Below are 24,489 nucleotides of genomic sequence, written 5' to 3' on the forward strand. Positions count from 1 at the left end.
CCACCAAAATTTTAGAAAAGGCTTATACAGAGAGGATGATGCAGACATCTTATTGTTAATCCTAACAGCCGCAACAACGCGAAAAATTTGGTGCAATATCACTCAAAAGCTTTCATCAATCAGGTCTATGGGTTTAAGAAAAAATGGTCAATAGGAAAAAAAAACACAAAGAATGAAAAAAGATATATTATATACACTTTAACTTTTGGTACAATTGTAAAAGTGAATATTAAAAGTTGTGTTCCTAGTATATACACGACTAATAATAGAGTATTGACAGGAAAATATATTTCTACATTCTTTTATATATTATATAAAAAATGATTATAAAAAAAATTATTTTTTGTATTTAAAAAAAAAAGATTAAAAATAATAAAAGATAATATCAAATGAAAATGAATGTAATTTTTGTTGTATTAAATATCATTATTGTTAATATTAAGGTTTTTGTTTGGGAGTTGCTATCATCTAAGGTCAAAATTAAGAGTGTTTCATCCTACACCTCCAAGATCTCATCCTGCACCTCCAAATATTCTACTTTTAATCTTCTGACATCACATCATCATCTTGCACCTCCAACTTTTTCAAAACTTTATTTTTAACTTTAATAAATATTTTTCCATTATACTATTATAAAAGCTAAATTATTAATTTTTTTTTTAAAATAAACTTTGGAGTTTGGAAAATTAGTCCTGAGTAAAGTGTTATTTTGATGCTCTAAAGGAAGAAAATATGTTTGCATGATTACTTTATCCAAGTAAAAGCGATTCTTTAGTACTTTTTATGAGTTAACCCTGTATTGAATAAAATAAATAATATATAAAAGCTTCTACAAATTTATTATTTTGATATTTTAGATTGAAAAGTAGTATGTTACTTTATTAGAAAATTTTGCTTAATTTTCGTATTGAAGTGGATGATGAAGGGTGTAAGACCCATGAAAAAGAAAATAATTATAGTAGTAAATTTTAGTATTTTATTAGTAATAATAATTTTAATGGATAGAAAAATGTAAATTTTGGATATAAAATTATAGTAATTTTAGAAGGAGAGGTTCAAATTTTTGGTAACTTATTTAGTAAATTTTTTTAATTTGAATAGTAAAAAAAAAAAGTAAATAGTAAATAGTAAAAAGTAAATAGTAAATAGTAAAAAGTGAATAGTAAAAATAAATTTTCAGCATTTGGATTCCTTAGCATGGAAGAAAGTAGTAGGTAGAAATTAGGATCAGATTTGGTGAGAAAATGATTGAAATATTATTTTTAAATAATATTAAAATAATAAATAATATTAAAATATTAATGAATAGTAAATTTTTTTACCTATAAATAGCCATAGGAGGGAAGGTTATTTTGCACCAAGAAAAGAGGAATCAAGTGAGAGCTTGAGAAATAGAGAAGAAAGAATTAGGGAGAAATTTTTAGTTGCAAGAAGAGTAGAGGTTCTGAAGGGTTTCGGGGAAACAAATTCGGAGCAGGAGATTAAGTCTGGAATAGAGGTAGGGGAGCTAACTTTTCTATGTTTTTATATTATGATTTAGTATTTCTATGCTTTTATATTATGATTTAGTATTGTTTTATTACTATTCATATCTTGAAATTCTGTGTAAATACTGTTAATGCTTACTGTATGTTTATCTATGTTGAAATTCGGTGTAAATATTGTATGCTGTTATTTTGAATCTGTAAATAAGAAATTTGTTAAAAACTAGTTGAGGAACACTTTGGCTAAGGAAAGACTTGGTACTTAAGTTGTCCATTGTGACGCACCTCTCTTTCCTGGAAGTCTACTCGACAAGTTTTTAACTTAAATCCTATTGAACAGATTATGTATTGTTAAATTATTGTGTAATATATCTTGTTGGAATATATTCAGTTTGTATGATTTCTGAAATGATTGGATTTTATTACATTTGAATTTATGCATCTGAACATGATTGTGAACTATAATGATGTTATTTATGTGGAAAGTATGTGAATGTATGAGATATGTTAGATTCACTGTGATAATATGATGGTATATGGTTATTCATGTCTTGGGTTAAGTTTCAAGGTAATAGTATGATTCATGAACGTAATTCCATGATCCTCAAGGAGAGGATACATGGTGGTGATTTGGGGGTGTATAGAATGATTGCATGGTAGCTCAGTTTTGGGGGTCATCCTGAAACTCCAATGGTCTTTCTTCTCATATAGAGAGGATTGAACCATGTGGTGAGGAGTAGCAGGAGGTCCTAGTCTTGGGTGCTTCCATATGATCCAAGGTGAGTGATAACGGATTAACCTCGTGACTGTGGCCGGGCGGTAGTGCCCAAGTTCCATAAGGCGGTAGTGCCAAGTTCCATAAGGCGGTAGTGCCAAGTTCCATAAGGCGGTAGTGCCAAGTTCCATAAGGCGGTAGTGCCAAGTTTCATAAGGCGGTAGTGCCAAGTTTCATAAAGCCACCACGAGTGCAAGACCCGCCATAGCTCGGTAATCATTCTAGTCCGGACGAGTCGGGTTATAAAGTAACACGTCTTGTGATATCATTTTACCATGTGTATCAAAGTAATGGATAAGTATGTATGATGTGATTGTTGTATGATGGTATGAGTATGTATGACATAATTATTATATGAGGTTTGCATGCATGTTTCATAAATGATTGGTTGCATGTTAGCTTACCCTACTTGTTTGTGTTTGTTTGTGTTTGGGTATGTGCGATGATCGTATAATTCGTTATACGGGAGCAGATGGCAAGGAGGATACGTTGGAACCAGTACTTGATGGGGAAGGCAATGCTGCAGCTTAGATTCACTAGCTTTTATTAGTTAGCTTTGATGAACTTTTGTACGTTTAAAGCTTTAAATTCTATGTAATTTCTAGGGAGAAAACCCTAATACTCTAAGTTTTCAATTCCATGCTATTCTAAGGATGATTGAAATCCTTAAATTACTCTTGACTGCTTTCCTATATTAATAAGTGATGACGTCTTTATTATATAAGTTTGATATATATATTTTGGGACGTCACATTAATGGTATCAGAGCAGTTCCTTCCTTAGAAACCTGTAGGTTGTGGGTGTGCTTCGTTTGTGATTGCGTACCCTGGTCTCGTGTATTAGTTTGAGTTAGACTAATGGTCTTTCTCTCTGTGTGAACAGAAGATGGCACCTACGTCTCCTCATCCTTCTCCTCCGCGAGTTGATCAACCTGACTCTAACCAGATGTTAAATGCGGTTCTTCAGTCGTTGCAACAGCAGAATGCTGCATTGGTTCAACAGAACACCATAGCCTTACAAAATCTGGAATCTGCTAGGGTAGCTGCTGAGAATGCAAGAGTGTCATCTGAGAACACTCAAAGGCAGTTCATGGAAGTGTTGACTAATGGCAAAACCACTCCAACTGCTTCTTCTTCCACTATTTCTGTTCAAGAGTGGAGTCTGGAAAGCTTTCTCCAACATCATCCAGCCCGATTCACAGGAAAATGTAGCCCTGACGAAGCTGATCATTGGTTTAGGGACATGGAAAGAATCTATGAGGCTAAGGGGTGTCCTGATGAGAGGAAACTGGCCTACACCCAGTATTTATTGACCGGGGAAGCTGGCCACTGGTGGAGCAGTATGAGGATGATATTGGAAAGAAGTGAGACTCCTATTACCTGGGAGCTGTTTAGGGTCAAGTTCTACACTGAGTACTTCCCTGATAGTGTCAGATTTGCCAAAGAAGTGGAATTTCTAGAGTTGGTACAGGGCAACAAAACAGTATCAGAATATGTTGATCGTTTCAAACATCTGCTTCGCTTCAACACTATGGCGGTAGATGAAGAGTGACAATGCAGGAAATTTGAGAACGGCTTGAGAGGTGATATCAAGCTACTTGTGAAGGGGTTACGCATCAGAGAATTTTCTGCTCTGGTGGAGATGGCTCGTGACATGGAGAAGACTAAGAAGGAATCAGAGGGACCTCAGAAACAACAGAGCCAACCACTAAGGGTTGGTGGACCTATGATATCCAGGGGAGGCTCCAGTTCTAGGAGTACCCCTTTCTCTAGACCTACTTCCTCTGGGTCCAGGGGTTATTCCTCTCAGTTATCGGGGCAATCCAGCTTTGCCACTCCCGTGAGATGCTTCAAGTGTGGTGGACCACACCTCCAGGTTGTGTGCCCTCAGCTAGAAGGGTATAGGAAGTGTAACATCTGCAGGCAAGAGGGACATTATGCCAGAGATTGTCCTACTACTATAAGGGCAGGACCACAACCACGCCAGACTGGAAGATCCATCCAGGAGAATGGTAACCGACCACAAGCAGTAGGGAGAGTCTATGCATTGACTGGAGCTGAGGCAGCCAGTGCAGGTAATTTGATTATTAGCAGTTGTTTGTTATTTGGAGCTTCATGTGTTACATTGTTTGACTCGGGGGCGACACATTCCTTTGTGTCGAAGGCTTGTGTGGAAAGGCTTAGTTTAGTTGTCAGAGAGCTTCCATGCGATCTGATGGTGTCTACACCAGCAGCTGGGTTAGTTAAGACATCTAATGTGTGTCCTAGATGTCCTATCGAAGTCAAGGGACGTAGGTTCAAAGTGAACCTTATTTGTCTACCTTTGCAAGGTCTAGAGGTAATTCTAGGAATGGATTGGTTAGCCGCCAATCGTATTCTCTTAGACTGCGGTGAGAAAAAGCTAATATTTCCCGATGAAGGTGAAGACCTGTCGTTATCACTCGGTGTGTTGAGGCAAGACATCTTTGAGGGCGCCAGCTGTTTCTTAATCTTGTTCCATATGAATGGAACTTTTGATTTAAACTCTTCAATGCATGAGAACCAGAGTGTAGACCTTCTGGTTGTGAATGACTTCATGGATGTCTTTCCTGAAGAAGTTCCTGGTTTACCTCCTCCACGGGAAGTGGAGTTTTCTATTGATCTGGTCTCAGGAGCAGGGCCAGTATCTATAGCCCCTTATCGGATGGCTCCAGCCGAGTTGGCTGAGTTGAAGAAGCAGATTGAAGAACTGTTAGAGAAACAGTTTATCCGGCCGAGTGCTTCGCCGTGGGGTGCGCCGGTGTTGCTAGTAAAGAAGAAGGATGGTAGCTCAAGGTTGTGCGTTGACTATCGACAGCTGAATAAGTTGACAATCAAGAATAAGTATCCGTTGCCGAGAATAGATGATTTGATGGATCAATTACACGGAGCTACTGTATTTTCTAAGATCGATCTGAGGTCGGGCTACCATCAGATTTTGGTAAAAGCCGATGATGTACAGAAGACGGCTTTCAGGTCTAGATATGGCCACTACGAGTACGTAGTTATGCCTTTTGGTGTGACTAATGCTCCAGCCATCTTTATGGATTACATGAATAGGATCTTCAGACCATTCTTAGATAAATTCGTAGTTGTCTTCATAGACGACATACTAGTTTACTCTAAGACTCGGGAAGAACACGAAAGGCACCTTAGAACAGTGCTTGGGATATTGAGAGAAAGAAAGCTTTATGCCAAGCTGTCCAAGTGTGAGTTTTGGATGGAAGAAGTTCCTTTTCTGGGGCATGTCATTTCAGCTAGTGGAATCGCTGTGGATCCAGCTAAGGTACAAGCTGTACTTCAGTGGGAAAAGCCAAAGACTGTTACTGAAGTAAGGAGTTTTATGGGTTTGGCGGGCTATTATCGCCGCTTTATCAAAAACTTTGCCAGAATAGTAACGCCGTTGACGCAATTGACCAGAAAAGATAATCCTTTTGTTTGGACTGACAAGTGTGAAGTCAGCTTTCAAGAACTAAAGCAAAAGTTGACTAGCACTCCAGTTTTGGTTATCCCTGACACAGGTAAACCTTTTGAGGTTTTCTGTGATGCCTCTCATCAGGGATTAGGGTGTGTGCTGATGCAGGAGAAGAGGGTAGTGGCGTATGTGTCAAGACAACTCAAGGTTCATGAGAAGAATTACCCCACTCATGACTTGGAATTAGCGGCTGTAGTATTTGCTTTAAAGATTTGGAGACACTACCTGTATGGTGCGCAATTTCAGGTGTTCAGTGATCATAAGAGCCTGCGATATCTCTTTGATCAGAAAGAGCTTAACATGAGGCAAAGGAGATGGATGGAGTTCCTTAAGGATTATGACTTTGATCTTTTATACCATCCTGGGAAAGCCAATGTAGTGGCAGATGCATTGAGCAGAAAGGCAGTGCATATTTCCTCATTGATGATAAGAGAATTAGAGCTGGTAGCAAGCTTCAGAGATTTGCGGTTGCAAGTAGAATTTGAAGCTGACAGCATCAGATGCAATAATTTGGTGGTATCCAATGACTTGTTGAAGTGTGTTAAAGAAGAGCAGTCGAAGGATATTGAACTTCAGACGTCAGCTAGTTTGATTGGAACTGAACAAGGTAAAGATTTTGCCTTGGGGGTCGACGGTGTTTTGAGATTTAAAGGCAGAGTCTGTATTCCTAGCAGCTCAGGATTGAAGAAGTTAATCATGGAAGAAGGTCACAAAAGCCGTTTTAGCATGCATCCAGGCATGACAAAGATGTACCAAGACCTCAAGAAGTCCTTCTGGTGGTCGGGTATGAAGAGGGACGTGGCACAATTTGTGGCTTCTTGCTTGACTTGTCAAAAGGCAAAAGTGGAACATCAAAGACCTGGAGGTTTGTTGCAACCGTTGGAGATTCCCGAGTGGAAATGGGATAGCATCGCGATGGACTTTGTTACCCATTTGCCACGCACTATTCGAAAACATGACGCAATATGGGTAATAGTGGACCGATTGACCAAGAGTGCTCACTTCTTGGCAATTGATTTGAGAATGTCTATGACAAAGTTGGCACAACTATATGTTAAGGAGATAGTGAGGTTGCATGGAGTGCCTTCGAGTATTGTATCAGATAGAGACCCGAGGTTCACATCCAGGTTTTGGCAAACCCTTCAGAATGAGATGGGAAGCAGACTTCAGATGAGCTCGGCTTATCATCCCCAAACTGATGGGCAGTCTGAGCGGACAATCCAATCGCTCGAAGATTTGCTGAGGACTTGTATTTTGGACCACCTAGGAGTATGGGATGAGATATTACCACTGGTTGAGTTCACTTATAATAACAGCTATCAGGCCAGTATCGGTATGGCTCCGTTTGAAGCCCTGTATGGTAGACGTTGTAGAACACCTTTGTGTTGGTTTCAGGAAGGAGAGTATGTGTTAACGGGACCAGAGATAGTTCAACAGACTACAGAGAAAGTGAAGCGTATACAGGCAAGGATGCGAGCATCTCAAAACAGGCAGAAGTCCTATGCTGATCAGAGGCGCAGGCCGTTAGAGTTTGTAGCTGGGGACCATGTGTTTCTCCGAGTGACTCCAACTACCGGTGTAGGGAGAGCAATTCGGGCTAGGAAGTTGTCTCCTAAGTACCTTGGTCCCTATCAGATCCTACGACGTATAGGACCGGTAGCTTATGAGATAGCCATGCCACCCCAGTTAGCAAACCTGCATCCGGTGTTCCATGTATCTCAGCTGAGAAAATACGTGTCTGATTCTTCTCATGTACTTGAAGTTGAAAATGTGCAAGTCAGAGAGGATTTGTCAGTAGAAGTGCAACCCGTAAGGATTGAAGAGAGCCAAAACAAACAACTTAGAGGGAGAACTGTCAAACTAGTCAAGGTAGTTTGGGATAGGAGAACAGGTGACTCTACATGGGAGTTAGAAGAAGAAATGAAGCAATTATACCCTCAACTATTTTCTTGATGTATTGAATTTTCGAGGACGAAAATTTTTGTTGTTGGGGAGAATGTAAGACCCATGAAAAAGAAAATAATTATAGTAGTAAATTTTAGTATTTTATTAGTAATAATAATTTTAATGGATAGAAAAATGTAAATTTTGGATATAAAATTATAGTAATTTTAGAAGGAGAGGTTCAAATTTTTGGTAACTTATTTAGTAAATTTTTTTAATTTGAATAGTAAAAAAAAAAAGTAAATAGTAAATAGTAAAAAGTAAATAGTAAATAGTAAAAAGTGAATAGTAAAAATAAATTTTCAGCATTTGGATTCCTTAGCATGGAAGAAAGTAGTAGGTAGAAATTAGGATCAGATTTGGTGAGAAAATGATTGAAATATTATTTTTAAATAATATTAAAATAATAAATAATATTAAAATATTAATGAATAGTAATTTTTTTTACCTATAAATAGCCATAGGAGGGAAGGTTATTTTGCACCAAGAAAAGAGGAATCAAGTGAGAGCTTGAGAAATAGAGAAGAAAGAATTAGGGAGAAATTTTTAGTTGCAAGAAGAGTAGAGGTTCTGAAGGGTTTCGGGGAAACAAATTCGGAGCAGGAGATTAAGTCTGGAATAGAGGTAGGGGAGCTAACTTTTCTATGTTTTTATATTATGATTTAGTATTTCTATGCTTTTATATTATGATTTAGTATTGTTTTATTACTATTCATATCTTGAAATTCTGTGTAAATACTGTTAATGCTTACTGTATGTTTATCTATGTTGAAATTCGGTGTAAATATTGTATGCTGTTATTTTGAATCTGTAAATAAGAAATTTGTTAAAAACTAGTTGAGGAACACTTTGGCTAAGGAAAGACTTGGTACTTAAGTTGTCCATTGTGACGCACCTCTCTTTCCTGGAAGTCTACTCGACAAGTTTTTAACTTAAATCCTATTGAACAGATTATGTATTGTTAAATTATTGTGTAATATATCTTGTTGGAATATATTCAGTTTGTATGATTTCTGAAATGATTGGATTTTATTACATTTGAATTTATGCATCTGAACATGATTGTGAACTATAATGATGTTATTTATGTGGAAAGTATGTGAATGTATGAGATATGTTAGATTCACTGTGATAATATGATGGTATATGGTTATTCATGTCTTGGGTTAAGTTTCAAGGTAATAGTATGATTCATGAACGTAATTCCATGATCCTCAAGGAGAGGATACATGGTGGTGATTTGGGGGTGTATAGAATGATTGCATGGTAGCTCAGTTTTGGGGGTCATCCTGAAACTCCAATGGTCTTTCTTCTCATATAGAGAGGATTGAACCATGTGGTGAGGAGTAGCAGGAGGTCCTAGTCTTGGGTGCTTCCATATGATCCAAGGTGAGTGATAACGGATTAACCTCGTGACTGTGGCCGGGCGGTAGTGCCCAAGTTCCATAAGGCGGTAGTGCCAAGTTCCATAAGGCGGTAGTGCCAAGTTCCATAAGGCGGTAGTGCCAAGTTCCATAAGGCGGTAGTGCCAAGTTTCATAAGGCGGTAGTGCCAAGTTTCATAAAGCCACCACGAGTGCAAGACCCGCCATAGCTCGGTAATCATTCTAGTCCGGACGAGTCGGGTTATAAAGTAACACGTCTTGTGATATCATTTTACCATGTGTATCAAAGTAATGGATAAGTATGTATGATGTGATTGTTGTATGATGGTATGAGTATGTATGACATAATTATTATATGAGGTTTGCATGCATGTTTCATAAATGATTGGTTGCATGTTAGCTTACCCTACTTGTTTGTGTTTGTTTGTGTTTGGGTATGTGCGATGATCGTATAATTCGTTATACGGGAGCAGATGGCAAGGAGGATACGTTGGAACCAGTACTTGATGGGGAAGGCAATGCTGCAGCTTAGATTCACTAGCTTTTATTAGTTAGCTTTGATGAACTTTTGTACGTTTAAAGCTTTAAATTCTATGTAATTTCTAGGGAGAAAACCCTAATACTCTAAGTTTTCAATTCCATGCTATTCTAAGGATGATTGAAATCCTTAAATTACTCTTGACTGCTTTCCTATATTAATAAGTGATGACGTCTTTATTATATAAGTTTGATATATATATTTTGGGACGTCACATTAATGGTATCAGAGCAGTTCCTTCCTTAGAAACCTGTAGGTTGTGGGTGTGCTTCGTTTGTGATTGCGTACCCTGGTCTCGTGTATTAGTTTGAGTTAGACTAATGGTCTTTCTCTCTGTGTGAACAGAAGATGGCACCTACGTCTCCTCATCCTTCTCCTCCGCGAGTTGATCAACCTGACTCTAACCAGATGTTAAATGCGGTTCTTCAGTCGTTGCAACAGCAGAATGCTGCATTGGTTCAACAGAACACCATAGCCTTACAAAATCTGGAATCTGCTAGGGTAGCTGCTGAGAATGCAAGAGTGTCATCTGAGAACACTCAAAGGCAGTTCATGGAAGTGTTGACTAATGGCAAAACCACTCCAACTGCTTCTTCTTCCACTATTTCTGTTCAAGAGTGGAGTCTGGAAAGCTTTCTCCAACATCATCCAGCCCGATTCACAGGAAAATGTAGCCCTGACGAAGCTGATCATTGGTTTAGGGACATGGAAAGAATCTATGAGGCTAAGGGGTGTCCTGATGAGAGGAAACTGGCCTACACCCAGTATTTATTGACCGGGGAAGCTGGCCACTGGTGGAGCAGTATGAGGATGATATTGGAAAGAAGTGAGACTCCTATTACCTGGGAGCTGTTTAGGGTCAAGTTCTACACTGAGTACTTCCCTGATAGTGTCAGATTTGCCAAAGAAGTGGAATTTCTAGAGTTGGTACAGGGCAACAAAACAGTATCAGAATATGTTGATCGTTTCAAACATCTGCTTCGCTTCAACACTATGGCGGTAGATGAAGAGTGACAATGCAGGAAATTTGAGAACGGCTTGAGAGGTGATATCAAGCTACTTGTGAAGGGGTTACGCATCAGAGAATTTTCTGCTCTAGTGGAGATGGCTCGTGACATGGAGAAGACTAAGAAGGAATCAGAGGGACCTCAGAAACAACAGAGCCAACCACTAAGGGTTGGTGGACCTATGATATCCAGGGGAGGCTCCAGTTCTAGGAGTACCCCTTTCTCTAGACCTACTTCCTCTGGGTCCAGGGGTTATTCCTCTCAGTTATCGGGGCAATCCAGCTTTGCCACTCCCGTGAGATGCTTCAAGTGTGGTGGACCACACCTCCAGGTTGTGTGCCCTCAGCTAGAAGGGTATAGGAAGTGTAACATCTGCAGGCAAGAGGGACATTATGCCAGAGATTGTCCTACTACTATAAGGGCAGGACCACAACCACGCCAGACTGGAAGATCCATCCAGGAGAATGGTAACCGACCACAAGCAGTAGGGAGAGTCTATGCATTGACTGGAGCTGAGGCAGCCAGTGCAGGTAATTTGATTATTAGCAGTTGTTTGTTATTTGGAGCTTCATGTGTTACATTGTTTGACTCGGGGGCGACACATTCCTTTGTGTCGAAGGCTTGTGTGGAAAGGCTTAGTTTAGTTGTCAGAGAGCTTCCATGCGATCTGATGGTGTCTACACCAGCAGCTGGGTTAGTTAAGACATCTAATGTGTGTCCTAGATGTCCTATCGAAGTCAAGGGACGTAGGTTCAAAGTGAACCTTATTTGTCTACCTTTGCAAGGTCTAGAGGTAATTCTAGGAATGGATTGGTTAGCCGCCAATCGTATTCTCTTAGACTGCGGTGAGAAAAAGCTAATATTTCCCGATGAAGGTGAAGACCTGTCGTTATCACTCGGTGTGTTGAGGCAAGACATCTTTGAGGGCGCCAGCTGTTTCTTAATCTTGTTCCATATGAATGGAACTTTTGATTTAAACTCTTCAATGCATGAGAACCAGAGTGTAGACCTTCTGGTTGTGAATGACTTCATGGATGTCTTTCCTGAAGAAGTTCCTGGTTTACCTCCTCCACGGGAAGTGGAGTTTTCTATTGATCTGGTCTCAGGAGCAGGGCCAGTATCTATAGCCCCTTATCGGATGGCTCCAGCCGAGTTGGCTGAGTTGAAGAAGCAGATTGAAGAACTGTTAGAGAAACAGTTTATCCGGCCGAGTGCTTCGCCGTGGGGTGCGCCGGTGTTGCTAGTAAAGAAGAAGGATGGTAGCTCAAGGTTGTGCGTTGACTATCGACAGCTGAATAAGTTGACAATCAAGAATAAGTATCCGTTGCCGAGAATAGATGATTTGATGGATCAATTACACGGAGCTACTGTATTTTCTAAGATCGATCTGAGGTCGGGCTACCATCAGATTTTGGTAAAAGCCGATGATGTACAGAAGACGGCTTTCAGGTCTAGATATGGCCACTACGAGTACGTAGTTATGCCTTTTGGTGTGACTAATGCTCCAGCCATCTTTATGGATTACATGAATAGGATCTTCAGACCATTCTTAGATAAATTCGTAGTTGTCTTCATAGACGACATACTAGTTTACTCTAAGACTCGGGAAGAACACGAAAGGCACCTTAGAACAGTGCTTGGGATATTGAGAGAAAGAAAGCTTTATGCCAAGCTGTCCAAGTGTGAGTTTTGGATGGAAGAAGTTCCTTTTCTGGGGCATGTCATTTCAGCTAGTGGAATCGCTGTGGATCCAGCTAAGGTACAAGCTGTACTTCAGTGGGAAAAGCCAAAGACTGTTACTGAAGTAAGGAGTTTTATGGGTTTGGCGGGCTATTATCGCCGCTTTATCAAAAACTTTGCCAGAATAGTAACGCCGTTGACGCAATTGACCAGAAAAGATAATCCTTTTGTTTGGACTGACAAGTGTGAAGTCAGCTTTCAAGAACTAAAGCAAAAGTTGACTAGCACTCCAGTTTTGGTTATCCCTGACACAGGTAAACCTTTTGAGGTTTTCTGTGATGCCTCTCATCAGGGATTAGGGTGTGTGCTGATGCAGGAGAAGAGGGTAGTGGCGTATGTGTCAAGACAACTCAAGGTTCATGAGAAGAATTACCCCACTCATGACTTGGAATTAGCGGCTGTAGTATTTGCTTTAAAGATTTGGAGACACTACCTGTATGGTGCGCAATTTCAGGTGTTCAGTGATCATAAGAGCCTGCGATATCTCTTTGATCAGAAAGAGCTTAACATGAGGCAAAGGAGATGGATGGAGTTCCTTAAGGATTATGACTTTGATCTTTTATACCATCCTGGGAAAGCCAATGTAGTGGCAGATGCATTGAGCAGAAAGGCAGTGCATATTTCCTCATTGATGATAAGAGAATTAGAGCTGGTAGCAAGCTTCAGAGATTTGCGGTTGCAAGTAGAATTTGAAGCTGACAGCATCAGATGCAATAATTTGGTGGTATCCAATGACTTGTTGAAGTGTGTTAAAGAAGAGCAGTCGAAGGATATTGAACTTCAGACGTCAGCTAGTTTGATTGGAACTGAACAAGGTAAAGATTTTGCCTTGGGGGTCGACGGTGTTTTGAGATTTAAAGGCAGAGTCTGTATTCCTAGCAGCTCAGGATTGAAGAAGTTAATCATGGAAGAAGGTCACAAAAGCCGTTTTAGCATGCATCCAGGCATGACAAAGATGTACCAAGACCTCAAGAAGTCCTTCTGGTGGTCGGGTATGAAGAGGGACGTGGCACAATTTGTGGCTTCTTGCTTGACTTGTCAAAAGGCAAAAGTGGAACATCAAAGACCTGGAGGTTTGTTGCAACCGTTGGAGATTCCCGAGTGGAAATGGGATAGCATCGCGATGGACTTTGTTACCCATTTGCCACGCACTATTCGAAAACATGACGCAATATGGGTAATAGTGGACCGATTGACCAAGAGTGCTCACTTCTTGGCAATTGATTTGAGAATGTCTATGACAAAGTTGGCACAACTATATGTTAAGGAGATAGTGAGGTTGCATGGAGTGCCTTCGAGTATTGTATCAGATAGAGACCCGAGGTTCACATCCAGGTTTTGGCAAACCCTTCAGAATGAGATGGGAAGCAGACTTCAGATGAGCTCGGCTTATCATCCCCAAACTGATGGGCAGTCTGAGCGGACAATCCAATCGCTCGAAGATTTGCTGAGGACTTGTATTTTGGACCACCTAGGAGTATGGGATGAGATATTACCACTGGTTGAGTTCACTTATAATAACAGCTATCAGGCCAGTATCGGTATGGCTCCGTTTGAAGCCCTGTATGGTAGACGTTGTAGAACACCTTTGTGTTGGTTTCAGGAAGGAGAGTATGTGTTAACGGGACCAGAGATAGTTCAACAGACTACAGAGAAAGTGAAGCGTATACAGGCAAGGATGCGAGCATCTCAAAACAGGCAGAAGTCCTATGCTGATCAGAGGCGCAGGCCGTTAGAGTTTGTAGCTGGGGACCATGTGTTTCTCCGAGTGACTCCAACTACCGGTGTAGGGAGAGCAATTCGGGCTAGGAAGTTGTCTCCTAAGTACCTTGGTCCCTATCAGATCCTACGACGTATAGGACCGGTAGCTTATGAGATAGCCATGCCACCCCAGTTAGCAAACCTGCATCCGGTGTTCCATGTATCTCAGCTGAGAAAATACGTGTCTGATTCTTCTCATGTACTTGAAGTTGAAAATGTGCAAGTCAGAGAGGATTTGTCAGTAGAAGTGCAACCCGTAAGGATTGAAGAGAGCCAAAACAAACAACTTAGAGGGAGAACTGTCAAACTAGTCAAGGTAGTTTGGGATAGGAGAACAGGTGACTCTACATGGGAGTTAGAAGAAGAAATGAAGCAATTATACCCTCAACTATTTTCTTGATGTATTGAATTTTCGAGGACGAAAATTTTTGTTGTTGGGGAGAATGTAAGACCCATGAAAAAGAAAATAATTATAGTAGTAAATTTTAGTATTTTATTAGTAATAATAATTTTAATGGATAGAAAAATGTAAATTTTGGATATAAAATTATAGTAATTTTAGAAGGAGAGGTTCAAATTTTTGGTAACTTATTTAGTAAATTTTTTTAATTTGAATAGTAAAAAAAAAAAGTAAATAGTAAATAGTAAAAAGTAAATAGTAAATAGTAAAAAGTGAATAGTAAAAATAAATTTTCAGCATTTGGATTCCTTAGCATGGAAGAAAGTAGTAGGTAGAAATTAGGATCAGATTTGGTGAGAAAATGATTGAAATATTATTTTTAAATAATATTAAAATAATAAATAATATTAAAATATTAATGAATAGTAATTTTTTTTACCTATAAATAGCCATAGGAGGGAAGGTTATTTTGCACCAAGAAAAGAGGAATCAAGTGAGAGCTTGAGAAATAGAGAAGAAAGAATTAGGGAGAAATTTTTAGTTGCAAGAAGAGTAGAGGTTCTGAAGGGTTTCGGGGAAACAAATTCGGAGCAGGAGATTAAGTCTGGAATAGAGGTAGGGGAGCTAACTTTTCTATGTTTTTATATTATGATTTAGTATTTCTATGCTTTTATATTATGATTTAGTATTGTTTTATTACTATTCATATCTTGAAATTCTGTGTAAATACTGTTAATGCTTACTGTATGTTTATCTATGTTGAAATTCGGTGTAAATATTGTATGCTGTTATTTTGAATCTGTAAATAAGAAATTTGTTAAAAACTAGTTGAGGAACACTTTGGCTAAGGAAAGACTTGGTACTTAAGTTGTCCATTGTGACGCACCTCTCTTTCCTGGAAGTCTACTCGACAAGTTTTTAACTTAAATCCTATTGAACAGATTATGTATTGTTAAATTATTGTGTAATATATCTTGTTGGAATATATTCAGTTTGTATGATTTCTGAAATGATTGGATTTTATTACATTTGAATTTATGCATCTGAACATGATTGTGAACTATAATGATGTTATTTATGTGGAAAGTATGTGAATGTATGAGATATGTTAGATTCACTGTGATAATATGATGGTATATGGTTATTCATGTCTTGGGTTAAGTTTCAAGGTAATAGTATGATTCATGAACGTAATTCCATGATCCTCAAGGAGAGGATACATGGTGGTGATTTGGGGGTGTATAGAATGATTGCATGGTAGCTCAGTTTTGGGGGTCATCCTGAAACTCCAATGGTCTTTCTTCTCATATAGAGAGGATTGAACCATGTGGTGAGGAGTAGCAGGAGGTCCTAGTCTTGGGTGCTTCCATATGATCCAAGGTGAGTGATAACGGATTAACCTCGTGACTGTGGCCGGGCGGTAGTGCCCAAGTTCCATAAGGCGGTAGTGCCAAGTTCCATAAAGCGGTAGTGCCAAGTTCCATAAGGCGGTAGTGCCAAGTTCCATAAGGCGGTAGTGCCAAGTTCCATAAGGCGGTAGTGCCAAGTTTCATAAGGCGGTAGTGCCAAGTTTCATAAAGCCACCACGAGTGCAAGACCCGCCATAGCTCGGTAATCATTCTAGTCCGGACGAGTCGGGTTATAAAGTAACACGTCTTGTGATATCATTTTACCATGTGTATCAAAGTAATGGATAAGTATGTATGATGTGATTGTTGTATGATGGTATGAGTATGTATGACATAATTATTATATGAGGTTTGCATGCATGTTTCATAAATGATTGGTTGCATGTTAGCTTACCCTACTTGTTTGTGTTTGTTTGTGTTTGGGTATGTGCGATGATCGTATAATTCGTTATACGGGAGCAGATGGCAAGGAGGATACGTTGGAACCAGTACTTGATGGGGAAGGCAATGCTGCAGCTTAGATTCACTAGCTTTTATTAGTTAGCTTTGATGAACTTTTGTACGTTTAAAGCTTTAAATTCTATGTAATTTCTAGGGAGAAAACCCTAATACTCTAAGTTTTCAATTCCATGCTATTCTAAGGATGATTGAAATCCTTAAATTACTCTTGACTGCTTTCCTATATTAATAAGTGATGACGTCTTTATTATATAAGTTTGATATATATATTTTGGGACGTCACAAAGGGTTGGTATTAGAGATACGTGATTCATTAAAGGTGGACTATATGTATAAATCAATCATTAAATATCAACCCAATCCATTCAAGATGCAATAAGTGTGATTTTTATTTAAATTTGGAATGAAAAAGAACTTAAAAGGATATTTTTTTAAAAAACATATCCATTATTGAAATATTTTATTAATACTATTTTATAAGCGAATTCATCGAATTTTCGGAGGTGGGATTTTAGGATGGCTTTTAATTTCTCTTTACATGGATTGAAGACTGATACTCTCATATATCGAAGGATGTCTTCATTTGGGGAAAAATATATTTAAAAGATAATTATAAGTTTCAAATGCATGAATATGATTTATTTTTGAAAAAACGTTATACAATTGTAAAAATTATCTATAAATACTATTTTTTTCTATAATAAAAAACAATAAAATTATTATTATTATAATTATAAAATTAAACATAAATAATTTTATAATTTTATTTTAAGTAGCTTTTATGTATTTTATAGATAATTTTTTAATTAAGAATATTTTTTTAAATTTAAAAAAATAAATTTAAACATTGAAAAAATAGTTAAATTTAAATAAACAGTTAAATTTAAATAAACAGTTAAATTTAAATAATCAGTTAAATTTTTAAAAAATAAATAAATTAAAATAAACATCTTTAAAAGATAATATTGATAAAATATTATTTTAATTTGAAAAAAAACATTTAAAAGATAAAATTAGAAAATAAATGTATACCTCTCTTCACGTAGATATAAATAAAATAGTCTGAAGTTTAGAGATTTCAACTGTGAGAGCATGCTCTCCATCATTAGACCGTGTAAATAGTGAAACAGTTCAAGAGTAGCAACGTAATTAAGAAGCTGGAATTTTTAACAGTGCAAGAGTAGCAACGTAATTAAGAAGCTGGAATTTTTGGAAGATTTTGGTCATAATCACATACACATCAAACAAGTCTCCATCCTACTGTTGGGAATTTGGGAATGTGTTCTATGACAACCATGTATGTATATACGATGTAAATCGCTCTTTTAAGTTAGTTCTCTTCTTTTCGTCGAATTGTATCATACTTTTGCTGTCTGTCTTTCACTCCATGAATATATAATTATTAATTTTCAACCTATTTCTCAATCTTTTTTCGTTTCCTTTCTCTGTTTACACTGAAATGAACACAAGGTTTTCGTAACACGTACTAAGTGAGACATGATAGACCATTCCACGGTGGCTTTTGGGCAAGACATTTTAGGTCCATTACAACAATACAAATGATGCCTACATAAACCGCAATAAAAATGACAATCAAATTCTCTTGAGAGGGTATGCACTAAATAACTGATATACACAACCAGTTAGAAGCCACAACAATAACTGCAAATAATCAAAACAGCTATCGATGCATGATAACAGTACACAGCAGCAGCAACTGTATCGGACTGTGTCAAAGTGTATTTAACAAGCTGTGCCTATTATACCTTGAATCAAAAGCATGCAGATTCCTCAACATGGCCGCTAAAAACTTTCCTGACTCAATCTTCTACACCTCCTCTTGACTGAGGTTGCTGCTTTTTAAGATGTTATACTTGCAGAGAGGGCAAGTGGCATTAATATACAGCCATTTATCCACACAGACACAGTGAAAATGGTGACCACAAGGAAGTTCTCTTAACTCAACCCCATCGTCATAAGAGGAAAGGCAGATGCAACATTCCTGTATGAAAAAAAATATAATTCAGAACGGTAGTGACTGATAAGGCAGCCATTATTTCCAGCACTAAGTTGCTATATCGAAATTTTCTAAGCAGGCACTAAAACCATTATGTCAATTTCCTCATGTTTATAAGGTTATGGTGAGAGAAGAAACCATCAATTTAGTTCTTTCGAAGTATTACTCTCTCTAATATATAGTCCCTAAAGTAATAGAATAGCATAAGTAATTCCTTAAGATTGAGTACTAGTATATTCTACTAAGGTTAGGGATAAATTCGATGGACTTTCTAATAGTTGGGGGACTATTTATTACGACTTTTAATATTTTGTTTGAGGATTAACTGTATTTAGGAGAGAAAGCAATATTTTTGCGATGTAAATAGATGGTTTATCCAATGATGAAATACTCCATACAAGTCAAGCACGTGTACAAACAACATATTTACAAATTGCAGTTTGTTATCAGAAGACAAATTTGTACTTCTACATATAAAAACTGTGGTAGAAACACTAAAAACAGTATGCAATAAAGTGTCTCTTTGAAACATGGATTTCTGTTTGAAATATGCAAAACAATTAATATGATTGGTAAATTACTCCGTAAACACGTTTAGACAAAGAAAAAGAAAAGATGAAATACATATCTTTATGAATTAAAATTAACTTATGTATAAGTTAAAAATCTTCTTTTAGAGAAGTTAATATGAAAGTTTCTACAGATTAGCTTATAAAAACTTATTTCATTTTTTCCTACGTATTTTTCCCAACTACAAATGCTTATGATAAAATTTCCCAAACAGGCCCAATATAGATTAAGAGACGAAGCAATAAAACCGACTGAAATGGGTAACGCCCACACATAACATTTATGACATACCGCATCCTCCTCGGCAAGAACATGTTCCATACGTGACTCAGGGTGGCATTCAGTCATTATTCCTCCAACAGGTCCCTGTATAGTTCCGGTAAGTTTCTCATTGCTTTGAATTCTCCGAAATTTAAATTTTGACAACTGCTCAATGTCTTCCTTTGATGCTCCTTCCTGTTTTTTCCACAGACAAGGACATTCGTAAGTAACAATAAATAAATAGATAGATAGATAACAATAAAATCACCCATTTAACATTCCTATGCTACAGAACATTCACCATGTCAATAATATTAGTGGTACATTCACAATCAACACCCTCTATTGGATTTTCAAAGTACCATTAGACTTGTGTTGCAGAATCTATCATTAGAATAAAATAAAATAAAAAATCCAACTTAGAAGTTTTGGGTTTTCTCTCCAGATCCCATCTCTCTAATTTTATAAGAAAATAATATTTACGATATTGCCTCGCCTACAACCCTGAAAAATCTGAAAAATAGAGATGTATAAACAGTCTCCAAGGGTTTCCTGTGTGCAGAAAAATAGAGGGCCCAGTGAGAGCACCTAAATAATAGAATCACGTGTCTATGATATCCATTATGCCTTTGTATACTCTAGGAATGAGTCATGTTCACTGTGTTAGTACACAGTCAGTAGTACAGTAGTAGGGCAAGTCAAACTAGTTAACGTTGTGAAACATCTATCAATTTAACACTTGTTTAATCTGTCCATTCATGTGTTCTACAAATGCAAAGACTCCAGCATTAAATTATACAAATTATTACTATATATGTTGAGATGACTAAATTTGCAAAGTTACTTCAAAGATTACTGATCAGCAACTTCCTACCCATTTTTATACAGAATACAGTGTTCCCATTTGGAGCTTCTGAGAAAGTAGATTCAATAGCTTTAGAGACGTCAAAACAAGAACAGCTAAATGACCAATGAAACATGACTTACCTGGTCTGCAACTGCGTATAGAAGTGCAATGATACATGGTAGGCAACAGCAAACAGCGATACCAATGATACACGCCAGTGCAACACAGAAAACAACAAAGAAAACATCAAAACCCAGGAAAATTATGCATAGCCTGCAACACATGTAGATTCAGTCAAAAGTATTTAACTAAAATAAGAAAATATCAGCAGATTTTCCAAAAGATGAATAAATAATAGGTTTAATTAAATTTTAAGTCCCTCATAAATTTGAGTATTTTCAATTTTTTGGTTTATTGAATACTCAATGTTTTATATATTTTTCAATTGAGTCTTTGTTGTCTAATTTTTCATGAACTGGATGACGTGACTGTTATCTTATCCATTTATCTTGCTTATTTGTCTTCACGTGTTAAGAAATTTAAAGCTTTTGTAATTAATATAAAATAATATTGTGATTAATGTAAACCAACAAATGATTTTTATTGTTTTCATTATAAACATGCTGATGACGAGAACGTCATGTTCTTCAATTGCTTCCATGTACAACTACCAAGGGAGCTCACCGTCATTACCGTTGATGTAGGTGACAATAAAAGTCCCTTGTTACCCAACATGTTTCAATGAAAGCAATAAAATTCGTTCATTGTTTTACATTAATTCCAATACCATTTTATATTAATTACAAAACCTCACATTTCTTAATACATGAAGACATATAAGCAATACGAGTGGGCAACATAACAGTCAAGTCATCCATTTACAGGAAAAATTAGACAACATAGACTCAATTAAAAAATATAAAAAAATTTGAGTACTCAATATACAAAAATAAAAAATTAATAAGGGATTAATTAAAAATACCCAAAATTTATGAATAGCTTGAAAATTAATTAAACCTAAATAACAATAGATATATGAACAATAGGAATGAGAGAGACTCGGGGCAAACCAGTAAAGCTGAGGAGAATCTTGGGCTAATTCTTGACCACCGGCTGATACCCAGTAGAATCCAATAATCCACCAAACAAATGAAAACATTGTATTGGCTGATTCCAAATGCTTTGCAACACTGATGACCAACAAGCAGCAAATTAATGCACAAAATTAGAATTACATTGTTCAAAATTTATGAGAAAAAAGTTACATTGATAAATAATAGTAAAATTAAAACATCTTGTTTGTAACTAAAATACATTTTGTTGAACTAAGCAATCCTCTTCATTTTCAGACTGGATGTCGATTATAAATTACATGGAATATCCAATTTTTCAAGGAACGATTAATACACTCAGAGGAAGGTTGAGTTGGGGAAGATTGGGTGAGAGCCCAAGCAGAGACTGTTATGAAAATAAAAGAGAAATGCAAGAGAAAGAATGTGTTGTCGATGTACATGGTAACAGCAACTGTTGCTTTAGCACACAACAATAATGTTTGGTACAGAATGACATCAGAGATAATAAACAATGAAATAACGCTCTATTTGTTCCCTTTCTACATCCTTTTAGACCGTACCCGTTGGAATTTCATTGGAATTTGGATACTGTGAGGTGCTTAAGTACTATGAGATATTCGGTAGAATATTTAAGTGCCTGGGTACTTCTCGAAATTGTAATTTTTAGAGTCCATGTTAAAATTTTGTAATAGTTAATTATATTTTGCACATTTGAAATTGTTACTTAAAATTTGGACTTCGGCCTAACTCAAACTACAAAATTGACTGTCCCAAAGGAGACTACCACTATGGGAGACTTGGGTTTACTGCAACTAAGACAACTTTCCAAAGCGCCATAACCAGGACTACTAGTCTGGAGTGTGGTAATGCAAGTGGCCCAACAATGAATCTAACGTGCTCTGCTGTTCTAATACCATTTTAGAATTTGAACTCATGGTATCTTTGAACGATTTTCTGCATAAAAAGGAGCTTATTCATAAGCCAATGCGTAGATCTCTCATAATTCTTCTAAATTTTATTTTTAACTAGTGCATAAGTTAATTTTAACTTATGAAGAAGTCAATTTTACTTTTTTCTTCACATCTTTTCCCTATCATAAGTTTTTATACCGGAGCTCGTCTAAACATGCCCAAAACTAACTTATAAGGTGAAGAGTAAGGACCACCTAAGTCTTATCAGCTTTGTTGAAGTCATATTTTTAGTTGATGTAAGACTGAACACCATCCTTTAGACAGTAATTAAGACAACCCAAGAAACCACAACCAAGGTAGGTTAGGGGCGAATACCGTTAGGGTCGCTTCTAACACAATTCTAAATATAATGTATGTGCTAAACAAAAGGGTGATGCAGTGCACACGTATTAGAAATGAATTAAACAAAATTCAATCTCAAAAGCTTGACCAAGAAAGGAGGATTGTCCAGTTCTTGTAAAGGCTACCATCGCCATTCCTAACCAATGTGAGATATCTTCAACTTTTTCCTCACAAGCAAAGAGACTGTTTCAAGATTTGAGTGCATAACATCCAAATCAAAAGGTAACAGCAGGTTCGCCTCACACAAGCTAAAAACAATAATTAAAATTAAATGGCCCATTTTCTAATATCCAGACCTAATTCCAATTCCAATAGCCGAATGAGCTTAAGAGAACCAAGGCTGAAATCTGAAATGCAGTCAATTATATCCCATACGGTTTAACATCGATCCTTTTTGGTACATAATCATACACACTTAGACCTGTGCTATGAGAAATTAAATAAAAAAACCCCTTTAACAGAAAATTACATTACATGGCAATCTCTGTCTTCTCGTTTTACAGTCAAACTTACATTTTTTTACCTTTTCAATCACTCGGTATTCGGGAGAGACTCGGGTGTTCTTCAAATTCATCAAGCTTTCGATGGTAAGTGTTCCTAAAGAGAAGGCTACGATAGCTACATTACCACTTAATCACAAGTTCGACTAACATGGCAACACTCACTCACACCTTATATTTCGTTTATGTAACACGAAATTCCAAAAGTTCACATGACAGTCTTAATAACTCTTCATCCATCAACACAAGTATCTGAACCAGCGAAATTATTTGCCAAATAAAAATAAATAAATAAACCATTTTAAAAAAGGGTGAAGAAACTCACCTAGTACCCTCCTCATCGAGTTGCCCCAACGACACATACTGCGCAGAGCCAGAAGCAGAACCCTCCCTCGAAGATGAACTCAAATTTTCACTGCTGCTCCCAACTCTGTCCTGCGCTGAAACCGACGCGGTGTCGCGTTGGTTCCTCCTCCTCCTCCTATACTCTACGCAAACACAAACCATGTGAAGAACGCATTGCATAGCGTACCCTAAAATCCACAACCTCAGAGGCATCCCCGGCGCTTCTCTCGCGCTCAAAACCAACACGACCCCCGCCACAACCACGAACGCGAAGTTCCAAACGATGTCCAGAACAACCACCGGCTTCGAATACGCCCAATCGCTCTGCCTCTCCTCCAATTGCTCCGCCGCCGCCTCGCGGACCAGCATCGACGGCTCGCGCATCATTCTGCGCCCGCTCGCCTGCCGGAGGAACCTCGCCGCCTGCCGTAGCCTCTGCCGGCGAGCAAATCGACGGCCGGTGGTGAGCTCCTCTGAGGAGCCGCCAGAATTGGCCAGAAGCGGCGTCGAATCGACGATGTCCTCAGAAGAAGGGCTCGGGGACCTTGTCGTCGGCATGTTTGAGCTTCTTGAGATTGAGAAACAGATTCGGAAAGCGACTCGCCGAGTCCACTATTGACTCGGTTCAGAACATAGAAAATTTTTGTTTGCTCCGAATTTAAATGGGTGGAGGTGGCACTTTGTAGAGGCGAACGAAGAAATGAATGATTATGGTTCTGATTTGAACGGAACGGAAGAGATACCTTACCTATCTGTAAAAGGGACTTTGAAATTTGCAAAATAAAATCCGTAATATGATTAGTGATGACGACAATGTTTTTTTTTTCTTTTTTTTTTTTCTAGTGGGAATGAATTCAGGGTGATGTTTGTCCTGTTTGCGTTCGTGTATAAGATCGCACCTTCTGTGTAATCCTTTCTTATAAATAAAAATTAAGTCAACTTTTTAATAATTACTCTTTCATGTTTTATCTGAGCTTTCCAAGTTTTTTCTTAAATGCTACGGTTAGGTACAATATTCTGATTTCATTTATTACTTAATCAATTTAGCTAACGTACCAGATTACTTCTACAGCTTATATGAGAAGATAAAGGTTATACAAATATAAATAAATTTGGATTATTTTTATGTTATTTAAGGGTTTTTATTTCATGAAATTGAAAATAATTTTT

The 24,489-nt window shown here is 37.5% G+C and overlaps 1 protein-coding gene across 1 annotated transcript; it reads right to left on the reverse strand.

The window, feature by feature from the left end:
• Positions 1 to 17,864: 17,864 nt before the first annotated feature.
• LOC124836155 (Zinc finger, C3HC4 type (RING finger) family protein) lies at positions 17,865 to 24,189 on the reverse strand. The gene is made up of 5 exons (XM_047311250.2): positions 23,300 to 24,189; positions 21,159 to 21,278; positions 20,229 to 20,361; positions 19,272 to 19,436; positions 17,865 to 18,395 (listed from the first exon to the last, which is right to left on the reverse strand). The coding sequence occupies exons 1-5, from the start codon at positions 23,875 to 23,877 to the stop codon at positions 18,222 to 18,224; spliced, it is 1,170 nt and encodes a 389-aa protein (XP_047167206.1). The 5' UTR covers positions 23,878 to 24,189; the 3' UTR covers positions 17,865 to 18,221.
• Positions 24,190 to 24,489: the final 300 nt, after the last annotated feature.

The sequence above is a fragment of the Vigna umbellata genome, chromosome 10 (assembly GCF_029865625.1).
Source record: "Vigna umbellata cultivar VRB3 chromosome 10, Vumbellata_1.0, whole genome shotgun sequence".
Classification (NCBI taxonomy): Eukaryota; Viridiplantae; Streptophyta; class Magnoliopsida; order Fabales; family Fabaceae; genus Vigna; species Vigna umbellata.